We start from the raw sequence: 18,565 nt of genomic DNA on the forward strand, positions 1-18,565 counted from the left end.
AAGGATGGGGCTATAAACATGAATCAAGTCTATAAGCACACTTGGATGGTTCCTAACATTTGTGTTGTTGGGGCTTAACCATCAAGATCCGAATTTTATGACTCAAAACACATCCAATAGCTCAAAAGGACAAATCATATGGTTTTAAGTTACTCAACTCCAAAAAATCAAACCATGGGACAAAAAGATACCATTTTCTACCCTAAACATAGAACTAAGCAAGCAATGATCAAGGTTTAAACTTTATACCTTCGAAGGGTCATAAATGGTGCCAAACTTCTGGATCTACAAGCTCTTCCCAAGCTTCCTTCTTCTTCAAAGACTCTAAAGAACACCAAAAAGTCTCAAGGAATCTCACAATTGCACTCAAGGTGGCTTAGGGTTCGAGATTAGCACAACAAGGGCAATGGAGGCTGAAAAGGAAAAGGGCTTAGGGGACTTAAGATCCTTAAATAGGGTGCAAACCCTAAAAACTAGGGTTTATCTCAGACTCACGTACGACATGCGTACTCAATGTACACCATGCCTACTCAACGTACGCACAACGTACGTGGTTAAGTCCCACAACCAACTTATGGCTAGTACGCTAAGCGTACCCAATGAGTACGCCCCGCGTACTAACTAAGGGACCAATCTTGAAAGAATTTTGCATTAAGGCATAAAAAGAAACGTACCAAAAATCGGATGTTAATATTAGGGACCACTCGTGCGCAAAAGAAAAGTTAGGGACCGAACATGTAATTTTGACAAACCATAGGGACCATTTTTGTAAATTGTTCTATATAACAATTTTCATATATATATATATATATATATATATATATATATATATATATATATATATATATATATATATATATAGAGAGAGAGAGAGAGAGAGAGAGAGAGAGAGAGAGAGACACAGAGGTTCAATTTAGAATATGTTAATTTTGTAAGACATGAAACGTGATTCTAGTCACTCATCTTGGAGATCAAAAAATAAAAAATATCTAAAATGAAAAATACTAAAATTCTATTTTTAAATATTATTTTTGTCGTTTAATTTACCTAAAAATAAAATAAAACTATTGTTTTTTAAAATATTTGTGAAATATTCTAGTTGAATATTACAATGTAAATATTCAAATAGAATTCTTAGAATGTTATAATATTTTAGTATTCTATTAGAATTGTTAGATATGTTAAAAGATTATAATAATTTATTAGAATTTTTACAATTGTTAGAATTTTCTAATATTCTATTTAAATTGTTTTAATATTTATAGTCTAATATTATAGTAGAATATTTGAATAGTCTAACAATTTTGTTTTAATATTTATTTCATAATATTCTCTTAGAATATTTCATGCATATTTAAAAAACGGTAATGTTTTTATTTTTTTTATTTTTTTAATTGTTTTTTGGATAATCTATATGACAAAAATAAAACCAAAAAAAATCAAAAATTATCATTTATTTTGCATTTTAAAAATGTTTTTTATCTCTAAAATAAGTGGTTAAGATTTTCGTCCCATGTCTCACAAAATATTTATGGTCTCAAATGAACCTCTCTCTCTCTCTCTCTCTCTCTATATATATATATATATATATATATATATATATATATATATATATATATATATATTCCATCTTTTGTAGACCAAACATTAAAGTCCATGTACAACTTACACGGGATAACTCAATCAAAAACACATACACATAAACTAAATATGAACTAAACGGTATTTCCAGCAATCCGATTATAGCAACACCTGTTCCTTCAAGAGAAACCCGTCGTTCTAATTCCTCCATAACTCGACCTCAGACTATCAACACAGATCTTAACAGTCGGCTATGAATCCTCGGGCAAAATGCTCTCAATTATCTCCGTTGAGAAATTCTCTTGTTGCAGAAACCCTTCACAAGGCTCCGGCTCCGGTTTCAGCTCCCGACTCTCATCATTCTCTCTCGATTCGGCCGGGAAAGTGGCCAACCGTTGTAATTCTCCCGATATATCACTATTGTAAGCCAAGAAATCGCTGAAGGCTAAAGAAATTTCTATAAAATGGTCAGAGGACATCGTAAAGATGTTGATTTCAACGGCTTATGGTTGGTCCTACGGGTAGCTATAGTGAGCTCCTGCAAATGAACATCGATAACAGAATTAGTAAGGTTTTCATCGTTAAAATTGGTTTCGGTGGATGTGAAGGAACAGGCGGTGGAAATTTGAACGAATGGTTCTCATGGAGTGACCCATATGTTTGCTCCTGGAAGGTGAAGAAGAAGATGAAGGTGGTGTGTAGTAAGGGTAAGGTCAAGTTATGGAGGAATTAGAACAATGGGTTCCATCACCAAAACTAAATATGGAAAGTGAAGAAGAAGATGATGGTGGCTTATGTGTTTATGAATCTTGATTGCGTTTTCTACATGTAGGAATTAAGCATTTTGACAGGAGAATTTAGGTTTTTGGAAGGAGGGAATACGGTGAAAGGGGGAAGAAGATGAAAAACAAAGTTGTTTGTGTTTTGGGTTGTAATCCACTTGGGAGAGATAGAGAGAGAGAGAGAGAGAGAGAGAGAGAGAGTGTGTGTGTGTGTGTGTGTATGTGTGTGTGTGTTTATGTGTGTATGGGGGGTGGGTATGTGGGCCCTTACTTTTATTTATATATATATATATATATATATATATATATATATATATATATATATATATTGGAAAAAAAAATAAAAATGGAAAATAAATATAATAAAGGCAATTTAGTCTTTTCAATTTAGCGAAGGACCAAAATCATAAGCAAACTACCACAAAATGACCACCAATCCAAAAAAATCAAGGTTTGGACTAAATCCCAAAAAAATAAATATCACAGGGACCATTTTTGCAATTTTATCTAGAATATTACAATGTATATTTTCAAATAAAATTCTTAGAATGATATAATATTCTAGTATTGTATTTGAATTGTTAAATATGTTAAAATATTATAATAATGTATTAGAATTTTCTAATACTCTATTTGAAATGTTTCAATATTTATAGTCTAATATTCTAGTATAATATATGAATAGTCTAACAATTTGTTTTAATATTTATACCATAATATTCTGTTAGAATATTTCACAAATATTTAAAGAAACGGTAATTTTTTATTGTTTTATTTTTTTAATTTTTTTATTGTTTTTTTTTGGATAACCAAAATGACAAAAATAAAATTCAAAAAATTCAAAAATTTTCATTGACTTTGCATTTTAAAAATGTTTTTTTTATCTCCAAAATAAGTAGTTAAGATTTTCGTCCTCGTGTTTCACAAAGTATATATATATATATATATATATATATATATATATATATATATATATATATAGGATTACGATCAAATGAGAACAACTAAAAGGTTGAGAAAGCGATAATAGATCTGGACCATAATTATTAACATGTGTGGCTATAATTAATTGTTATTTTTCTAATTATTAACACATTTAAAATTTAATTTTTAAATTAAAGAAAATTATAAAGGGTATTAAGGTAAATAAACATTCATTAGCCTAATTTTGTAAACTCCTATAATTACTCTCTGCCTCTCTATTTCGTTGACCTAATATATGTTGGATTAGATGTCTAAGCCTATAACTATTATTGGTATGTACTTGACCCGAGAGTAGCATGGTCCATTTGGGTTGCATATCATCAGGACAATTTATTAGGATGGACTTTTGAGAGAAGATGTTATATATGATTTATTAATATAGTATAAGTTATAATATATTAATATGAAATCATATGAGTTAATTAGTATTGATCAAGAATTAATTTGGTTATTAATTTGGTGATCAAAATAGACTAATTAATCTATGGGGACTATTTGTGTTAATTAGTTATATTTATATGTGTTGGGCTTATGATCCATGTTGTACCAAGTTTATGTATGGATACATAAAGAGTTGGGCCACATGAACCATGGATCATAAGACCCATGGGTATAGATTTGGTTTATATCCATGACCCTAGAAATCTCACATATAAATACATACTTCATTGCCCAAAATCGCTACGAGTGCATTCTTGGAGTTCATGGTGGCTTTTGGGTACATGGAGATTCTCTCTCAAGTTCATCATTTGTTGATGTGTTGTGATTCCACTTGAGGCTTCCACACTATTGGGGCTAAGCTCTTAAGGCTACATACATCAAGAGTTCAAGCTCCACAATAAGGTATGTTATCCTAACTAGATTCTTGTGTTGTATATGGCAATTGTATGCTAGTTATAGGTAATACCTTGGAAAGTTCATATTTGCATGTATAATAGAGAAAACATAGATCCAAGGTATTTAGGGTTGCATGAACACCTTAGGAGTGTTGGAATGTTCAAAACCCAACAGATCATCGGACCTTACCATCACCAAAACCTTCCAAGGCGTCACTTGACGGGACCAAAGAAAACAAAGAATCGAAAGCACCAAGGTCGATGAATGACGTAGGAAGGAAGTGAAGGCAGTCGGCGACGTCTGTGGTCGGCTGTCGTGATGGTGAGGGGAACGTATCCAGGATCGACGAGGCTGAAGAGGAAGAAAGGAGGAGGCAGCGAGGGGTGGGTCGTCAGTCTCGGTGGATGCAACAATGCAATCGGGGGTTAAAGATGGGGCACTTTTGGGGCTTGGCTGGATCGAAGGGAAGAAGAAAAGAGAATGGAAGCATCGGGATGTAGGGTTTGCCATTGGTATCCGGTGACAAAGCCCCGACATTGGGTTGTTTGGTGATCGAGAAAGGCAGCAACGATTCAACAACAGGTAAGGGTTCCTTCTTCTTTTTTCTTCTTGTTTGATTTGGAAGAACTCGATAGGCTCAAGTGGGTGTTTGTTTGATTCCCTTTTTTTGTTATGTTTTGACTGAAATTTGTGGAGTTTGAGGTGGGTTTTTGGGTTTACTTTTTAACTGAAATTGATGAGCTTAATCAATAGATTTTGGTGGTGTTTTGTTGCTTGAAATAAATAGGAAGAAGACGAAGAACGGTGGTGTTTGGCTTGCTTGTTCGACGGAAAAGAGAAGGACAGAGATGTTTGTGGTGGTGACAGTCCAACGATGGTGGTGGCAGTCCTTCTACTGTCCATTGTTTATCCAGTGATCCAATGGCAAGATTTATGAATACGGCAGCGACAGTAAAGGGAGTGACGGGAAGGAAGCCTTCAATCCACCTTGGGCTACAATGAACTCAACAGTACCGATTCACTCTTGATGTCGTTGTAGTCGATTGACAATAAAAAACGGATCAGGAAAGGGGTGCGTGAATTGTTGTATTTATTTATGAATAGCACGTGTATTCATTTATGAATAACAGTGTAGTTATGTGTGAATGGTTGTATTTATTTATTAATAGTAGTGTTTTCATGTGAATGAGTGTATTTATTTATGATTAGATGTACTCATTATATGATAGAATGTGTATTGATTTATAAATAACAGTGCATTCATTTGTGAATTGCAATGTATTCAAGTGTGAATGATTGTATTTATTTATGAATAGTAGTGTATTCATGTGAATGGATGTATTTATTTATGATTAGAGGTATTCATTTTATGAAAAAATGATAATTTTTACATTATTTTTATTTTCAATTGATGAAAAATGCATTGAATTATTTGTAATTTGATGTGTTTTCGTTTATGATTGGAATATTGATTTGGGATTAGATATCTATTCATTTTCTTTTTTTTTTTTAAAACAAAAACGTGAAATAGTAGAAAATAATAATTTTTTTAAGATTTTCTTTTCAGATTTAAAATAAAATGAAATATTAATTTTTTTAGGTAATTTTTTTGAAACGGTCATAAATTATTTTGAGAAAAATCATAAAAAAAATATATTTATATATATTTCATTAACTAAAAGGAAATATTAATTTTTTTAGATAATTAAAATCATTATCCCTAGATTTTAGGAAATCATCAATTAATATTTATACAAAGTTACTAATATACACTTATAAAATGATTGGTCCAGAACTTTTCCCGCGTTCTCAATCTTTTAGGTGTTCTCATTCATATTTTGTAGCCCAAACATTAAAGTTCATATACAATTTACCGGTTCAGCACATTTACAAGTTCAACACGGATTTTAGCGGTTCATTGTATTTGGTTTATGGAAACTTTTCGGTTCAATCCGTTCTATAAAATAAAAATAAAACCATTGCTAACTATTTTCTCCTCCATGTCCTGGTTCAACTCGGTTTTCAAAACATTTTTTAAAATAAAGTCAACCCATCTACCTCTATTGTCGGTCACCATAAAAATAATTACAAAACCACATGCATTTCTTTGGGTACACATTCTTTTATATCTATATCTTTAATTGTGTACCGATATGATACTTTCGAGATTCGTTCATGCGCCTTTATTGCCTGCAATGACAATATTATAATGTCTTATTAACCATAGTCACCACATGACCATGAAAAGCATATAAACATACAAATGTTCAAGTCAAGAAACCGAACCTGTTTTTGCCAATCCGTGAGTCTAGTAACGAATAACAGACTCCCGGATTGTATTATAGATCCAATCACAATCCCAATCCAAAGTCCCTTTGCTTTCAAATGTAAAGGGAACCCAAGAACAATGGCTGTTGGCATCCCAAACAAATAAAATGCCACAAGAGTCACATAAGCTCCTATATGTTGCCACCCACTTCCCCTAGCGATTCCTAAAACCATCAAGAACTATTAGTGATGATATTGTATAGACCAAAAATGTGAAAAAATCAATCACTCACCAGAAATAACTGCTTGTAAGCTATCTGTTATAATCGAGAGAGCTATGAAAGGACTCATTGATACAACCTAACTTACTACTTCCATTTTGTTACTAAAAGCATTTGCAAGATAATGGCGACAACTGAAAACCATGGTGCTTACTATTATGGCTTCGATAACGGCTAGAAACATCACTATACAAACAGCTAAACGGGCTGCTTGTGGGTTTCCAGCCCCTATCTCATTTGAAACCCGAGTGCTACATAATCGGATTGTAGAATGAGATTTTTTTTTTGTAAAGATAGAAGAAATTTTAATGGTGAGAAGTTAAAATACCTTGCGGCTGCTCCAAACCCGTAGGGTATAGTGAAGTGTAGCGTGGAGATAGTTAAGCTATGATAACAAATGTTGAAAATATTTTGAAGTGATGAGAATACGCGATGATTATTGTTAAGTAAAGTTATCGAGGAACAGTTGAAGTAATGAAAGATTACCATATGGAAAGAAGTGATGTTTCTAGTTGTAGATTTGGTAACAAGCCAACCATATGGAAAGAAGTGATGTTTCTAGTTGTGGATTTGGTAACAAGCCAGATATTAAGACAAGAAGTTCAAGTGACCACCATTTTAGGCTACAAAATGTATGTATTAATTGTTGTCAAAAATTTGTTACAAATAAATTATATCCGAAGCTATTAATTTTAAGATGAAATGATGAATGAGTTTACCAAACCATTACAGCCGATGGGATAGCAAACCAGAAGAATTCCTTCATACCTATAAGTGCGTCCATGGAGAAAGTCACACCAACATTCTTACACAACGATGAGAATTTGAAATAAAACACCATCAACATCAAATAGAACCAATTTGACAAACTAAACGCTGTAGCAGCACCAACGCTACCCATCTTTAACTTGAAGATCAAACCCCAACACAGAGGGGCATGGAAACATAAAACAAGTGTAGAGCTCACGAGCAATGGCATAGTCAGACTCTGTGATTGGAGCAATCTGACAAGTGGCTTCACAATTGCACCGAAAAACAAAGATGGAATAAGATATATGGAATATTTTCTTGCTTCATGTGAGATCAAAGGGTCGTGTCCGATTAAAATTAAGAACTTATCGATGAAAATCCAGGAGATGGAGATTGGGATGCAAACGAATAGCAACGAGATTATGGCACTGCATGTGTAGCCGCCGATTTTGTTATGTTGTTTGGCTCCAAAAGCTTGCCCATAAAGGGTCTCCAGTCCTCCCACAAGCCCCGACTATTTGTGAAACGATTTTTTATTAAAAGACACGAATTTATAGTTAATATTTAGTTAATTAATTGTAAATAAATCTTCTATTTCATTGTAAACATAACATAATCTTAAAGGAAATGCTTACAAGAAGACTAAAACCAGTGACATTAGTGAGGGAGGTGGCAATTGCAAGGCTAGATAGGGATAGTTCATCAACATGCCCCACCATTATCACCGCCACCATTTGCATTAGGTATGGCAACAAAGCCACCACCACCATCGGAAGTGCAATAACAGTCACCTTTTTTATCTCATGACCATAATCCGCCCATCGGTTTCCATTAGGCAACTCCTCTAATGTTTCCATATCTCTCTCACACCTCCAACAAAACTATAATATATATGTACAAATATATACAAGAGACAAAATAAAGGTGTAGTGGAGTAACTTAAGATTCATTTTACTTTAAAACAGCGTGCAAAACCAACCAGAATATTCAAAATTGTTTTACATGTAAAATGAGGTTATAATAATTATCAAATTGCTTACGACTTGAGTATATAGACAGGACCAAATACAAATCATAATTCTCAAATGCTAAGAAAGACACCAAAAAAAAATTGTTTTTTTTTCATTTATAAATTTTTACGCTTATGGGAAAGATAGAGCTCTAAAATGATTAAATGGAAAGTAAAAAATTCATTATGGACGCATATATTGAAAAAAAAATGATATTTTCAAAGAATTTTTTTTTTAAATTTCATAGTGCTAAGGTAGAAAATATATGTGGATGAGCCATAACGGGAACCTAGATGTTTTTTCAAAAATCATAAGTTTATCATGGAAGCTGCGAAAACTTATAACAATACATTAGAAGTTATAGGAAAAACATTATTGTTGAAAAAGCAGCAAGTTGATGAGCTAAAAAAGAAAGTGTTGTGAAGCTATTGCATTCGATGAGGAGTTTATACTCGAGAGAGCCAATTGCATTTTTAAAATTCAGGAGTTGGAAGAAAGAAAAATCCTGGGCTTAACGCAAACAAGATTCAAAATCGAGATACACGGCTTGAATGTAAATTAAAGAAATTTACAAATTCACCCAAATAACTTAATTACTTTTTAAAAAATAGCCAAAAAATCGAGTTTTTCCAAAAATAACCATTGAAATCGCAGATGATTATGCTGTATAAATGTTTTTTTTTTTTCATGAAATTGCAGACGGCCTAGGATCACCTACGTTTTCATCTGATGTACCTATGATTGCGATTTCCTTTGGTCGGTTTTGGGTTTTTTTTTTCATGTAACTGCGATTTCCATCAATGTACTTAAAAGTTTTCGGATGAATGATTTTGAGCCATTGAAAAGGTTAGAATTTCTTAAAGTTAAAAATGTTAAAATAAAGGTTATTCCCAATTTTAAAGTTTGAGTAAATTACACGAATGGTCCCTATGGTTTGGGGTAATTTGCGTATTTGGTCCCTAACTTATTTTTTTAACTCGGAAAGTCCCTACTGTTTGTTTTTGTTACGCGCTTGGTCCCTACTTTTTGTTTTTGTTACGCGATTGGTCCCTATCTTACCTAAAAAAATCTATTATTTAAATAGGAAAAAATAGTAGAATAGATAAGGTAAGGTGATAGGGGTTGAGGTTGGGATGTGTTTATTTAAATATTTTAGAAAATAAGGGTAAAATAGTTTTTTTAGGTAAGACAAGAACCAAACGTGTAACAAAAACAAATAGTAGGGACCTTCCGAGTTAAAAAAAAAAATAAATTAGAAACCAAACGCACAAATTACCCTAAACCATAGGGACCATTCGTGTAATTTACTCTTAAAGTTTATATACATCCGGCCCATGGGCCAAAATGGGCCCAACTCATAGCCCAATATAACAAGATAGCAACCGAGAAAGCTGAAATCGCAAGTGAGCTCAATCACTTACGATTACGTTGGCTATTTTATAAAACATGCTAATTTTTTTTTCTTTTCTATTTAGTGAAAAGTCATTAATAAATTTGAATAAATTTGTAAAATTCTCTAAAATACCAATGGTTGTCAATCTTTGCTTGTACTAGTGGCGGGAGTAGTCATAGGAATGGGTCCCAAAGTGTTTATAAATCATTTACTTTATTTTCCCTAATTAATAAACAATAAACAAATATTAAAAAAGAAAATATAAAGCACGATTTCATTAATTTGTTCAACACTTTATGAATAATAGAGCAAGATGGGACAAAGGCAAAACTCTCAATGTCTAGTCGCAAGGCTAACTCAGTCAAGTTCAGTCCTGTCCAGTGTAACTTGTCCAGTGTAACAGCCACAACCTAACTTTCAAATTTCCTACATTTGATCAACATGGAAAGATTCAAGTTTCACAAACACCTTTTTCATCTTAACCATAGTTTTACACTAAGCAACAAACCCTAAAAACCAAAACACACTACCATTTCCATCTTAACAACCATCGAACAACTAGGGTTCCGACTTATCTTCGCCATCACCACCACCTTCAACGGGTGGTGGTTGTTGGCTACTTTCACCTCCCTCTGGCGGCTCCACTTGCTCACCGCTCTCAGTGTTTTCATTCTCAGGGTGAAAATTGATCGGAAACTTCGTAACCCTAGGCTTATCCGTCAATATATTTCTTTGAACCTTATCGATCATCACTTTTTGTGGAGGCTCCTCTCTTAGCTTTTCATCATCATAATCATTATTCACATAATATCCCACTCTCACAAATTCTTGTCCCACGTATGAACACGTCAGCAAAAGCACAGTCACTCCGATTATATCTTCTTCGCGGATCTTTGATGGGTCCGGTGGGTCCGCCTAAAAGATAATTCAAATTAGTTTTTTTTTTTTTTTTTTTTTTTTTTTTTGGTTGGTTGAATTTGTGGTTAGTTACCTGAAAAACAAAACGGTAATTTCCAATGTTGACGGGTCCCACGAGTACACTTTCTAAGAGCTGATCGTATGTTTCATCCTCAGCTGATCCAACATAGATCAGTTTCCATTCAAGATCTAAAAAAAAGTAATAAATAGATGAAGTAGTAATGATTGTAATTTGTAAGGAGTTAGAATTATAATGAAAATTGATGTCCAATTCTAAAGAGAATCTATCAATGATGCTTCTAGCTTGGTGTAAGTGTACAATGTCATTACCATAAAGAAGATTATCACTTATCAGTTGCAAAGGAATTGATTTCTTTAGCAAATTCAAAGATAATCTTGCATATAAAACAAGCGGAATTCAATTGCATTTGTTTCCAGGAGTAATATACTAAAGATGCGAATCAACATAGTGTTCTTCCCCTTTGAATTGGTTAACCCAGGATTATTAGGGTATGTGTGCGTTCAATTCAATTATCGACACATACAGACCAATTTTAACCTAATTTTGTCATGTAATTTGCTAAAAGATGAGTATCAAAGGAAAAATCCGACCAATGATCAGTAAAATAACATAATTGGGCAAATTCTGTACTCCAATTGCGAATCAAGAAACCCTAACAATCAATAGATACAGCTTTATAACGTCATTAACCCTAATTGAAAAATCAAAACACGAACCAGATTCAAGCTAATGAGCATGAAGAAAATTAGACATGAAGGAGTTGTCGAACATACCTTCTTTGAGAGGCGAAACACACTCGTACGAGATTTCAAACTGGAAAGGCGTGAGAAACGACGCCGGATTATCCAACACCGTCACGTTCGTAATGTTCACTGCGCTCATTGTGAAAGCTTAAAGTGCGCGAATCAACGGAATATACAACCGGCTACAGTCGATTGGAAACCCTAGCTCTCGAATCCTTCATCGGAGTTTTTAAAACCCTAAATTGTGAGGGAAATCGAAGATGGTGATGGATGAAAATTGGGAACTAGAAAATGAAGGAGTTGAGAAATCTTGATGTCGGAGAAGAATGGCGTATGCCTTTCGTGTTCTGTGATGTATTTATATTGTTGACCGGCTACTGATATTGTTTACCGGGAAGAGCCGGTGGAGTAACGGCTTAGGGGGTCAACCTATTTGGTATTTTTGAGTCACTCGATGGCGGGAAGGAAAACACGTGACCGGCACGTGTTAAGAATAGTAACAATGGAAATACCTATGCTATAGTTTTCTAAGAAGTTAATTAAATGAAAACAAATAATATATAATTAATTTTTTTTATGTTATTTATCTTTTAATTATATTTAATTTAATAGATTTTTCAATTTATTATTTGGGTTTTTATTATATTACTGCAGTATATTTTAATTTGGTAAATTGATATCGAATCTACGGTAAGACATTCATTTTGATATTCATTATGGCATAAGGCTAAAGGGAGTGGTAACATTCTTAGCACCCTGTCACATCATTTTTTTTGCTGTCATATCATTTTTTGGCCTGCCATCAGTATTTCATAGGGAGTGGTAACACCGCTAACACTCCTTGATTTTTTTTTTATCAAAATTAAATAAAAAGGTTTTTACTTTTAGACAAAAAAATACTAAGTTGTTGAAACTTTAGGGGTCAAATGTCTAATCTGTTCATCTTCCTCATAATTCTCTGTTAAAAGAATCAGTTTCTTCCCCAATTTTTCTTGTTAAAAGAACGCTAACAAACTAGCAACAAAAATGAAGCTTCAACTATAGTCCATTGAAGGATCACCCAAAGGTTCATCATCTTTCTTATTATTTTGATCTAGGATTATATATTCGATTTTTGTACAAAAGCCCAACCACCAATCACAGCTTTCTCTTGCTTTCTCTCTCATCTCGCTAAGGTTGTAGCGATCCATCTTTGGCGACTCCTGTAACGAAGGTGAGGGTCTGGTGTAGCGAGTCCATGGTGAGTTGGAGGCGAGCGTCCATAGCGACCCACTCCCTCCGGCCTAAGTAATTTTTTTCATTTAGGTTTGTCTAATGTTGACTTTATGTCCATTATGACATTTTATATGATAGATTTACCGGATTTAAATGCATTCTAATGGTGAAATAAAAACCTAAAAAAAATGTTTTGTCACATATTGTATAAAACTAAAATATAAATGACCTATTTCTTAATTTACAAACTAAAAGGTTGTTTGGTATTTCATTAAAAAGTAATTTATTGATTTATTAGATTTTTGAGATATCAATAAGCCAAAAAAAATTGTTTGACAATATGAAATAGACTTTTAAAATAACTTCCTATTATCACTTCAAAAAGAAGATTTTAATAAGTTAAGATTTCTAATTTTTCAAAACTTTTTATAATTTTTTGGGTTGTAAAAGTCAAATACCTTCTAAAACATATATAAGTTAATGAACACATTTTTTTAAAAAAACAACACTTATTGATTTTTCTCACCACAAAAACTAATACAAACATTTTTTAAAAAACTCATTTTCTTACCGCCATAAATCAATAAATAGTTTTGCCTAGATTTCTTTTTCAGTTCACAATAAAATCTCAAATACCCATCGATTATATCAAAAATCTTTCCACTAAAAACCTTCGGACATTTTTTTCTCTTAGTTTTTTTCGACATTTTTAAAAATACTTTATTTATAGCGACACCTCTTAAATATCCCACCAAAGCCTCAATCTCACCCAAATTGTTTGAGCCTACAAACAAAAAAAATAAGAGATGCTACTTTGACCCCCAACTCATACAACATGCATATACGATCCAAATCCATGCCAGACTTTTCCAAATTATCTCTATTTGCTAAATGATTGAGTGAAGCATGCCAAACCAAAATGTTAGCTTTTATTGTACTAGTTTATACCAATTTGTAACTTTAGGTAAGGGTGTATAGAAATTAACCAATCCAATTAAGAACCGGCATATAGGATTGGATATCCGATTACAGTTAGATTCGACTGGATGCGAAAATTCAAAATCTAATTGGATTGGATCGGTTATTGGTTCATCATGAAAATCCAGTGGATAACCGAACGGATCCAATCCAATTGGATATCTAACTTTGATCCAATATTATTATCCAAGCGCTATTAATGTTATTAATTATTCAGTAAAAAAATAAGTTAAAGATTTGAAGTTAATATTATTTTGTTAGTCTTATTTATCATATTTGTGTGCGGTTTTATTTTTGAAAAAATTACTTTTATTATATGATATAACATTAAAGTCATGTTGTAAGTCTTTTAAAAATTAACTCAAGAAAGAAGAACAATTGAATATTCATAGAAATGATGTATATGTCAAGTGTAAATTACTTCTATATTTTTTTTCAAAAAAAAAATGATAGCAATTGATATTCTAAAGTTTTTAAAACGTGTTGATTGTTTTACTATTAAAACTATTGCATATTGAATAATATCAATTGCTGTCATTTTTTCAAAAAAAAAATGACAGCAATTGATATTCTAAAGTTTTTAAAACGTGTTGATTGTTTTACTATTAAAACTATTGCATATTGAATTATGTTGACTATTTCTATTAGTGGTGCATCTACACAACGAAGTTTCTTCAAATTGAAGATTTTAAAGTCCTACTTACGATCTACAATGACTCAAGAACGACTTAATGGATTAGTTTTGATAAAGATTGATCGCAACATTTAGGACAGAATTACTTGTAAAGATGTTATTGAAAAAACTATTTCAAAAAATATTAAAAGGAAACTGTTTTCAAATAGAAGCAATTTTTTTGTGTATTATTTTAATGAAATTTTAATTTTATGTATTGCTTAAATTTTTAGATCTTTTATATATATATATATATATATATATATATATATATATATATATATATATATATATATATATATATATATTAATTACCAAAAAGATTTCCCCTTACATATGTATTGTTCATTAGAACTTTGATTTCTAACCATTGGATAGTCATACTACTGATGCGCATTAAAACCATTGGAACCGGAACTGGATTGGAACCAAATCGGAACCGGAATTGGTAATAAGGTATGGTTATCGGTTTTCCATTTTTATGAAAACCGATCCCGGTTCTAAAAATCGGAACCACTTTGATATTTTTTTCGTTTTTTAAAATACGCATAACTCACTCATATAAAGTTGGAATTAGTTGATTTTGTTTTTTCAACGTGTAATTTGGAGTTTGTAATTCATTTTGTACTGTACAAACATATATTTTGGTTAGATATTGAATCAGACACCTGCCTCGAAAGAAAGAATATCAATGTTGCATTTTTTCTATTTCAGCACTTTTTTTGTTTTTTTTAATTTGTCTCATTTTTTTAAATGTGTATAACACATTCATATGACTTCGGAATTACTTCATTTTTTTTCTAGCTTGTAATTTGGCGTTTGTACTTTATTTTAGACCGTACAAACACATATTTTGGTTATATATTGAATCGGCTATAGACCCCGAAAGAGAACATATCAATGTTGCGTATTTTTTGTTTTAGCATTTTTTTTTAATCTGTCACGCTTTTAAAATGCGCATAACTCGCTCATATGAAGTCGGAATTACTTGATTCTTTTTACATCAAGTAATTTAGTGTTTGTACTTCAGTTTAGAATGTAAAAAGTCATAATTTGGTTAAATATAAATCATTTACAAGCTCCGTAAGATAAATATCGTCAACAACATTTCAACCGGTTCAAGTTTGAAAAATAACTGGAACATCAAGACCGAAACCGGAACCAACACTAGAACTGACGGTCCGGTTTCCGGTTCTTATATTATAAAAAACCAGTTCTAAAGCTCATCCCTAGTCGTACCAAATATAATTACTCTAACTATTCGATAGCCACAATAGACTTTCCTATTACTTCGTTCACTTTCTATCTACTAAAAATCTAATGGTCATTTTATTTTGTTTTTTTAGAAAACTAAAAGTGTCAATTCTAAATCCTAAGAAAAATGTAAAGCCTTTTAATACAATATATCAAATAAATCTCTACGAATAGCAACTTTAATTTTGTTCATAGTAAGTTTTATATATTTATACTTTTTTCCTTCAAATAATTTTAGTCTAACAGGTTTAATTCCTTGATAATTTTAAAGTTAAATTATTATATTTATAAGTTTCAATTTTATCTCTTATTATATTTTAAAGTTATTATATTTTAAAGTTATGTTTTTCATCCATTAAATATAATTTTTATAGTTATCATTTGTATTAATATTGATTTTTATTATTATAATTTCTTAATTAATCATCATTTGTGATATTATCAAACAAGATACACTTTCATATTTTAGTTTTTGCCACTTTTCTTCCTACATAAATCTTTTGATCGAAATTTTATTTTTATATTTCACAAAGAAGTCATCCATGGAAACATCCCGAGAGTAAATTAGGGGTGAGCAAACCGGTTTTTTTTTAAACCGAACCGGTTCGGTTCCGATTCGTAAATAGTAAAACCGGCTCAACCTTAAACCGGTTCGGTTCAAACCGGTTCCGTCATAGAAAAACTCGAACCTATCTAAACCGGTTACACCGGTTTGATCGGTTTGACTACCGGTTCTAAACCGGTTCACGGTTATTAAACCGGTTTTAAACCGGTCTCAATGTCTAAAATCTCGAACGAGTTCAAACCGACGGTTCGGTTCTTGAATCTTTTCGGTTCATGGTGAACCGTTTACAGGTTCAGTGACCGGTTCGGATCCTGAACCGGTTTTTTTGTGCAAGCCTAGAGTAAATACTATTTGTTTGTTAAATTGCATATGTTCTTTAAAATCTTCCAGCCGGCTCTTTGCTCTGCTAGGGCTTTGGACAATATTTTTTTTATCATTTATATATTCGACTAGACGAATTCCCGCGCGTTGCGCAACGAAGATTAAAAATATATTTTTAAAATATTGAAAAATATATGTTTAAAATGGTTATGTTATTAACATTAACTTTGAGATAATATTTTTACACTAATTTATATATATATATATATATATATATATATATATATATATATATATATATATATATATATATATATATATATATATACGTACATACATACATACATACATATATATATATATATATATTCTCAATTATTTTGAATAATAATATTGATTGACATCAACCCACATTTCTCATTAATAGAATTAAATATAATTATTATTTAGTATTATTTTTAATAATTATTATTATTGATTAATTCTATTTTTATTTATGCGATCATTTTCTAATTTCAATAACGATGTTTATTTAAAATACAATTTATTTATAGCTAAATGTAATTTATAATTTGATGTTATTATCATTTAAAATTGTTATTCATTAATTTTAAACCACTTATTATTATTAATAAGTTAAAGAAGACTTTTAAGAAACACTTAATATTATTATTAAAATGTGAAACATACACTAAATAATAAAATGATAAAATATGACAATTTGCATTTCAAAAGAGACTTGCATGGATAATATGACATATCCATGTAATTTGATTTTATTATTTATAATTGTTGCTTATTAATTTTAAAACCCTTGTTATTATTAATAAGTGAAATAAACTTTTAAAAAGCACTTATTATTATAATTAAAATTTTAAACATATACTAAAATATAAAATGATAATATAGACAATTTGCATTTTAAAAAGGCATACATGGATAATATGACATATCCATGATTTTTAATTAATTACTGTTTTGAAGCAACATAAATATACAAACATGTATACAATAGTTAATTAAATATTATATATATATATCACCTTCCATAATATATGATCGATAACATTAATCTAATATAATTTATATTAAAATTTCAACCACAACATACAATGATATTCTTAAAAGAATACTTAAATCAAGAAAATATAAAAAAGAAATAGTATATAACAAACTTACAAATTAAAAACTTCAACATAATAACATGGCTCGAATAATTGTTTAAAGCCATCAAACCAACACAAAAAACTTTAAACTTGTTTTCTTTGTGAATTTTGTATGTAATTTGTATTTGTGTGTCTATTAAAAAATATTGATTTTTTTATAGTAGAGTATCCATTAATTGTTTATTAAATATATTATATAAGTTATAAAACCTTTGAATTGTTAATCTTTATTAAGAAACTTTTGAGTGATATTCATAAAGTAGGAGATTTCAAATGCATGAGGTGTTTGCAAATTTTTATGGAGGTTTCAAATACATGAGGTTTAAAAAAAAATATTAACTTTATAAGTATGTGTGACATACATTAATATGATATACACGTAAGGACTTAGGATAGGGCGTGATGGGCTAAAGAAATTCATAGACCCGAAAGTGGGCTTACACTAACATGCATACAAATTTTTATACAAACACATTGTAGATTCTCCTAATTACAGTAACATAGATTCCCGTTGTCATTACTTGATGACTTCAAGATTCCTCCAATAATATTTGATTAATTGTTTGCAATAAAACATAATCATTGCATTAGCTTTTTGGCAAATCTATTATTTTACTACCATTTAAAAATTAATCGTGGTTTCCTTAGGATGTTACGTATCTAGAATCAGACCAAACTGCAACGATTTTTATTCGGTCGATCATTTGCATATGCATTGGTCTGGAAGTTTAGGGGGTCAGGCAAAACACTTTACCTATGCCAACTAATTATTCATATTTTTTAGTTATCAGTATCACTATGTTTATTACTATATTTATGTACAT

The 18,565-nt window shown here is 31.0% G+C and overlaps 1 protein-coding gene and 1 pseudogene across 2 annotated transcripts; both read right to left on the reverse strand.

The window, feature by feature from the left end:
- Nucleotides 1-6,192: 6,192 nt before the first annotated feature.
- Nucleotides 6,193-8,340, reverse strand: LOC145095678 (protein DETOXIFICATION 14-like; annotated as a pseudogene).
- Nucleotides 8,341-10,297: 1,957 nt separating this feature from the next.
- Nucleotides 10,298-11,914, reverse strand: LOC145093113 (histone chaperone ASF1B-like). Of its 2 annotated transcripts, none has more exons than XM_079031161.1 (3): nucleotides 11,600-11,914; nucleotides 10,878-10,960; nucleotides 10,298-10,801 (listed from the first exon to the last, which is right to left on the reverse strand). In XM_079031161.1, the coding sequence occupies exons 1-3, from the start codon at nucleotides 11,706-11,708 to the stop codon at nucleotides 10,445-10,447; spliced, it is 549 nt and encodes a 182-aa protein (XP_078887287.1). In that variant the 5' UTR covers nucleotides 11,709-11,914; the 3' UTR covers nucleotides 10,298-10,444. The 2 variants fall into 2 exon arrangements, with proteins under 2 accessions (XP_078887287.1, XP_078887286.1); XM_079031160.1 differs by having other exon boundaries at nucleotides 10,878-10,993; nucleotides 11,600-11,913.
- Between the last annotated feature and the right edge of the window lie 6,651 nt (nucleotides 11,915-18,565).

This window comes from Lactuca serriola, chromosome 3, assembly GCF_051521515.1.
Source record: "Lactuca serriola cultivar US96UC23 chromosome 3, Lser_US96UC23_V15, whole genome shotgun sequence".
NCBI classification, from domain to species: domain Eukaryota; kingdom Viridiplantae; phylum Streptophyta; class Magnoliopsida; order Asterales; family Asteraceae; genus Lactuca; species Lactuca serriola.

What these genes read in the sequence shown, in the direction of transcription:
- LOC145093113 (XM_079031160.1), bottom strand. Translation starts at nt 11,708, where the DNA reads ATGAGCGCAGTGAACATTACGAACGTGACGGTGTTGGATAATCCGGCG. An exon ending in TGTTTCGCCTCTCAAAGAAG is followed by an intron (nt 10,994 to 11,599) that starts GTATGTTCGACA and finishes ACTTTTTTTTAG; the next exon opens with ATCTTGAATGGAAACTGATC. An exon ending in ATTACCGTTTTGTTTTTCAG is followed by an intron (nt 10,802 to 10,877) that starts GTAACTAACCAC and finishes ATTATCTTTTAG; the next exon opens with GCGGACCCACCGGACCCATC.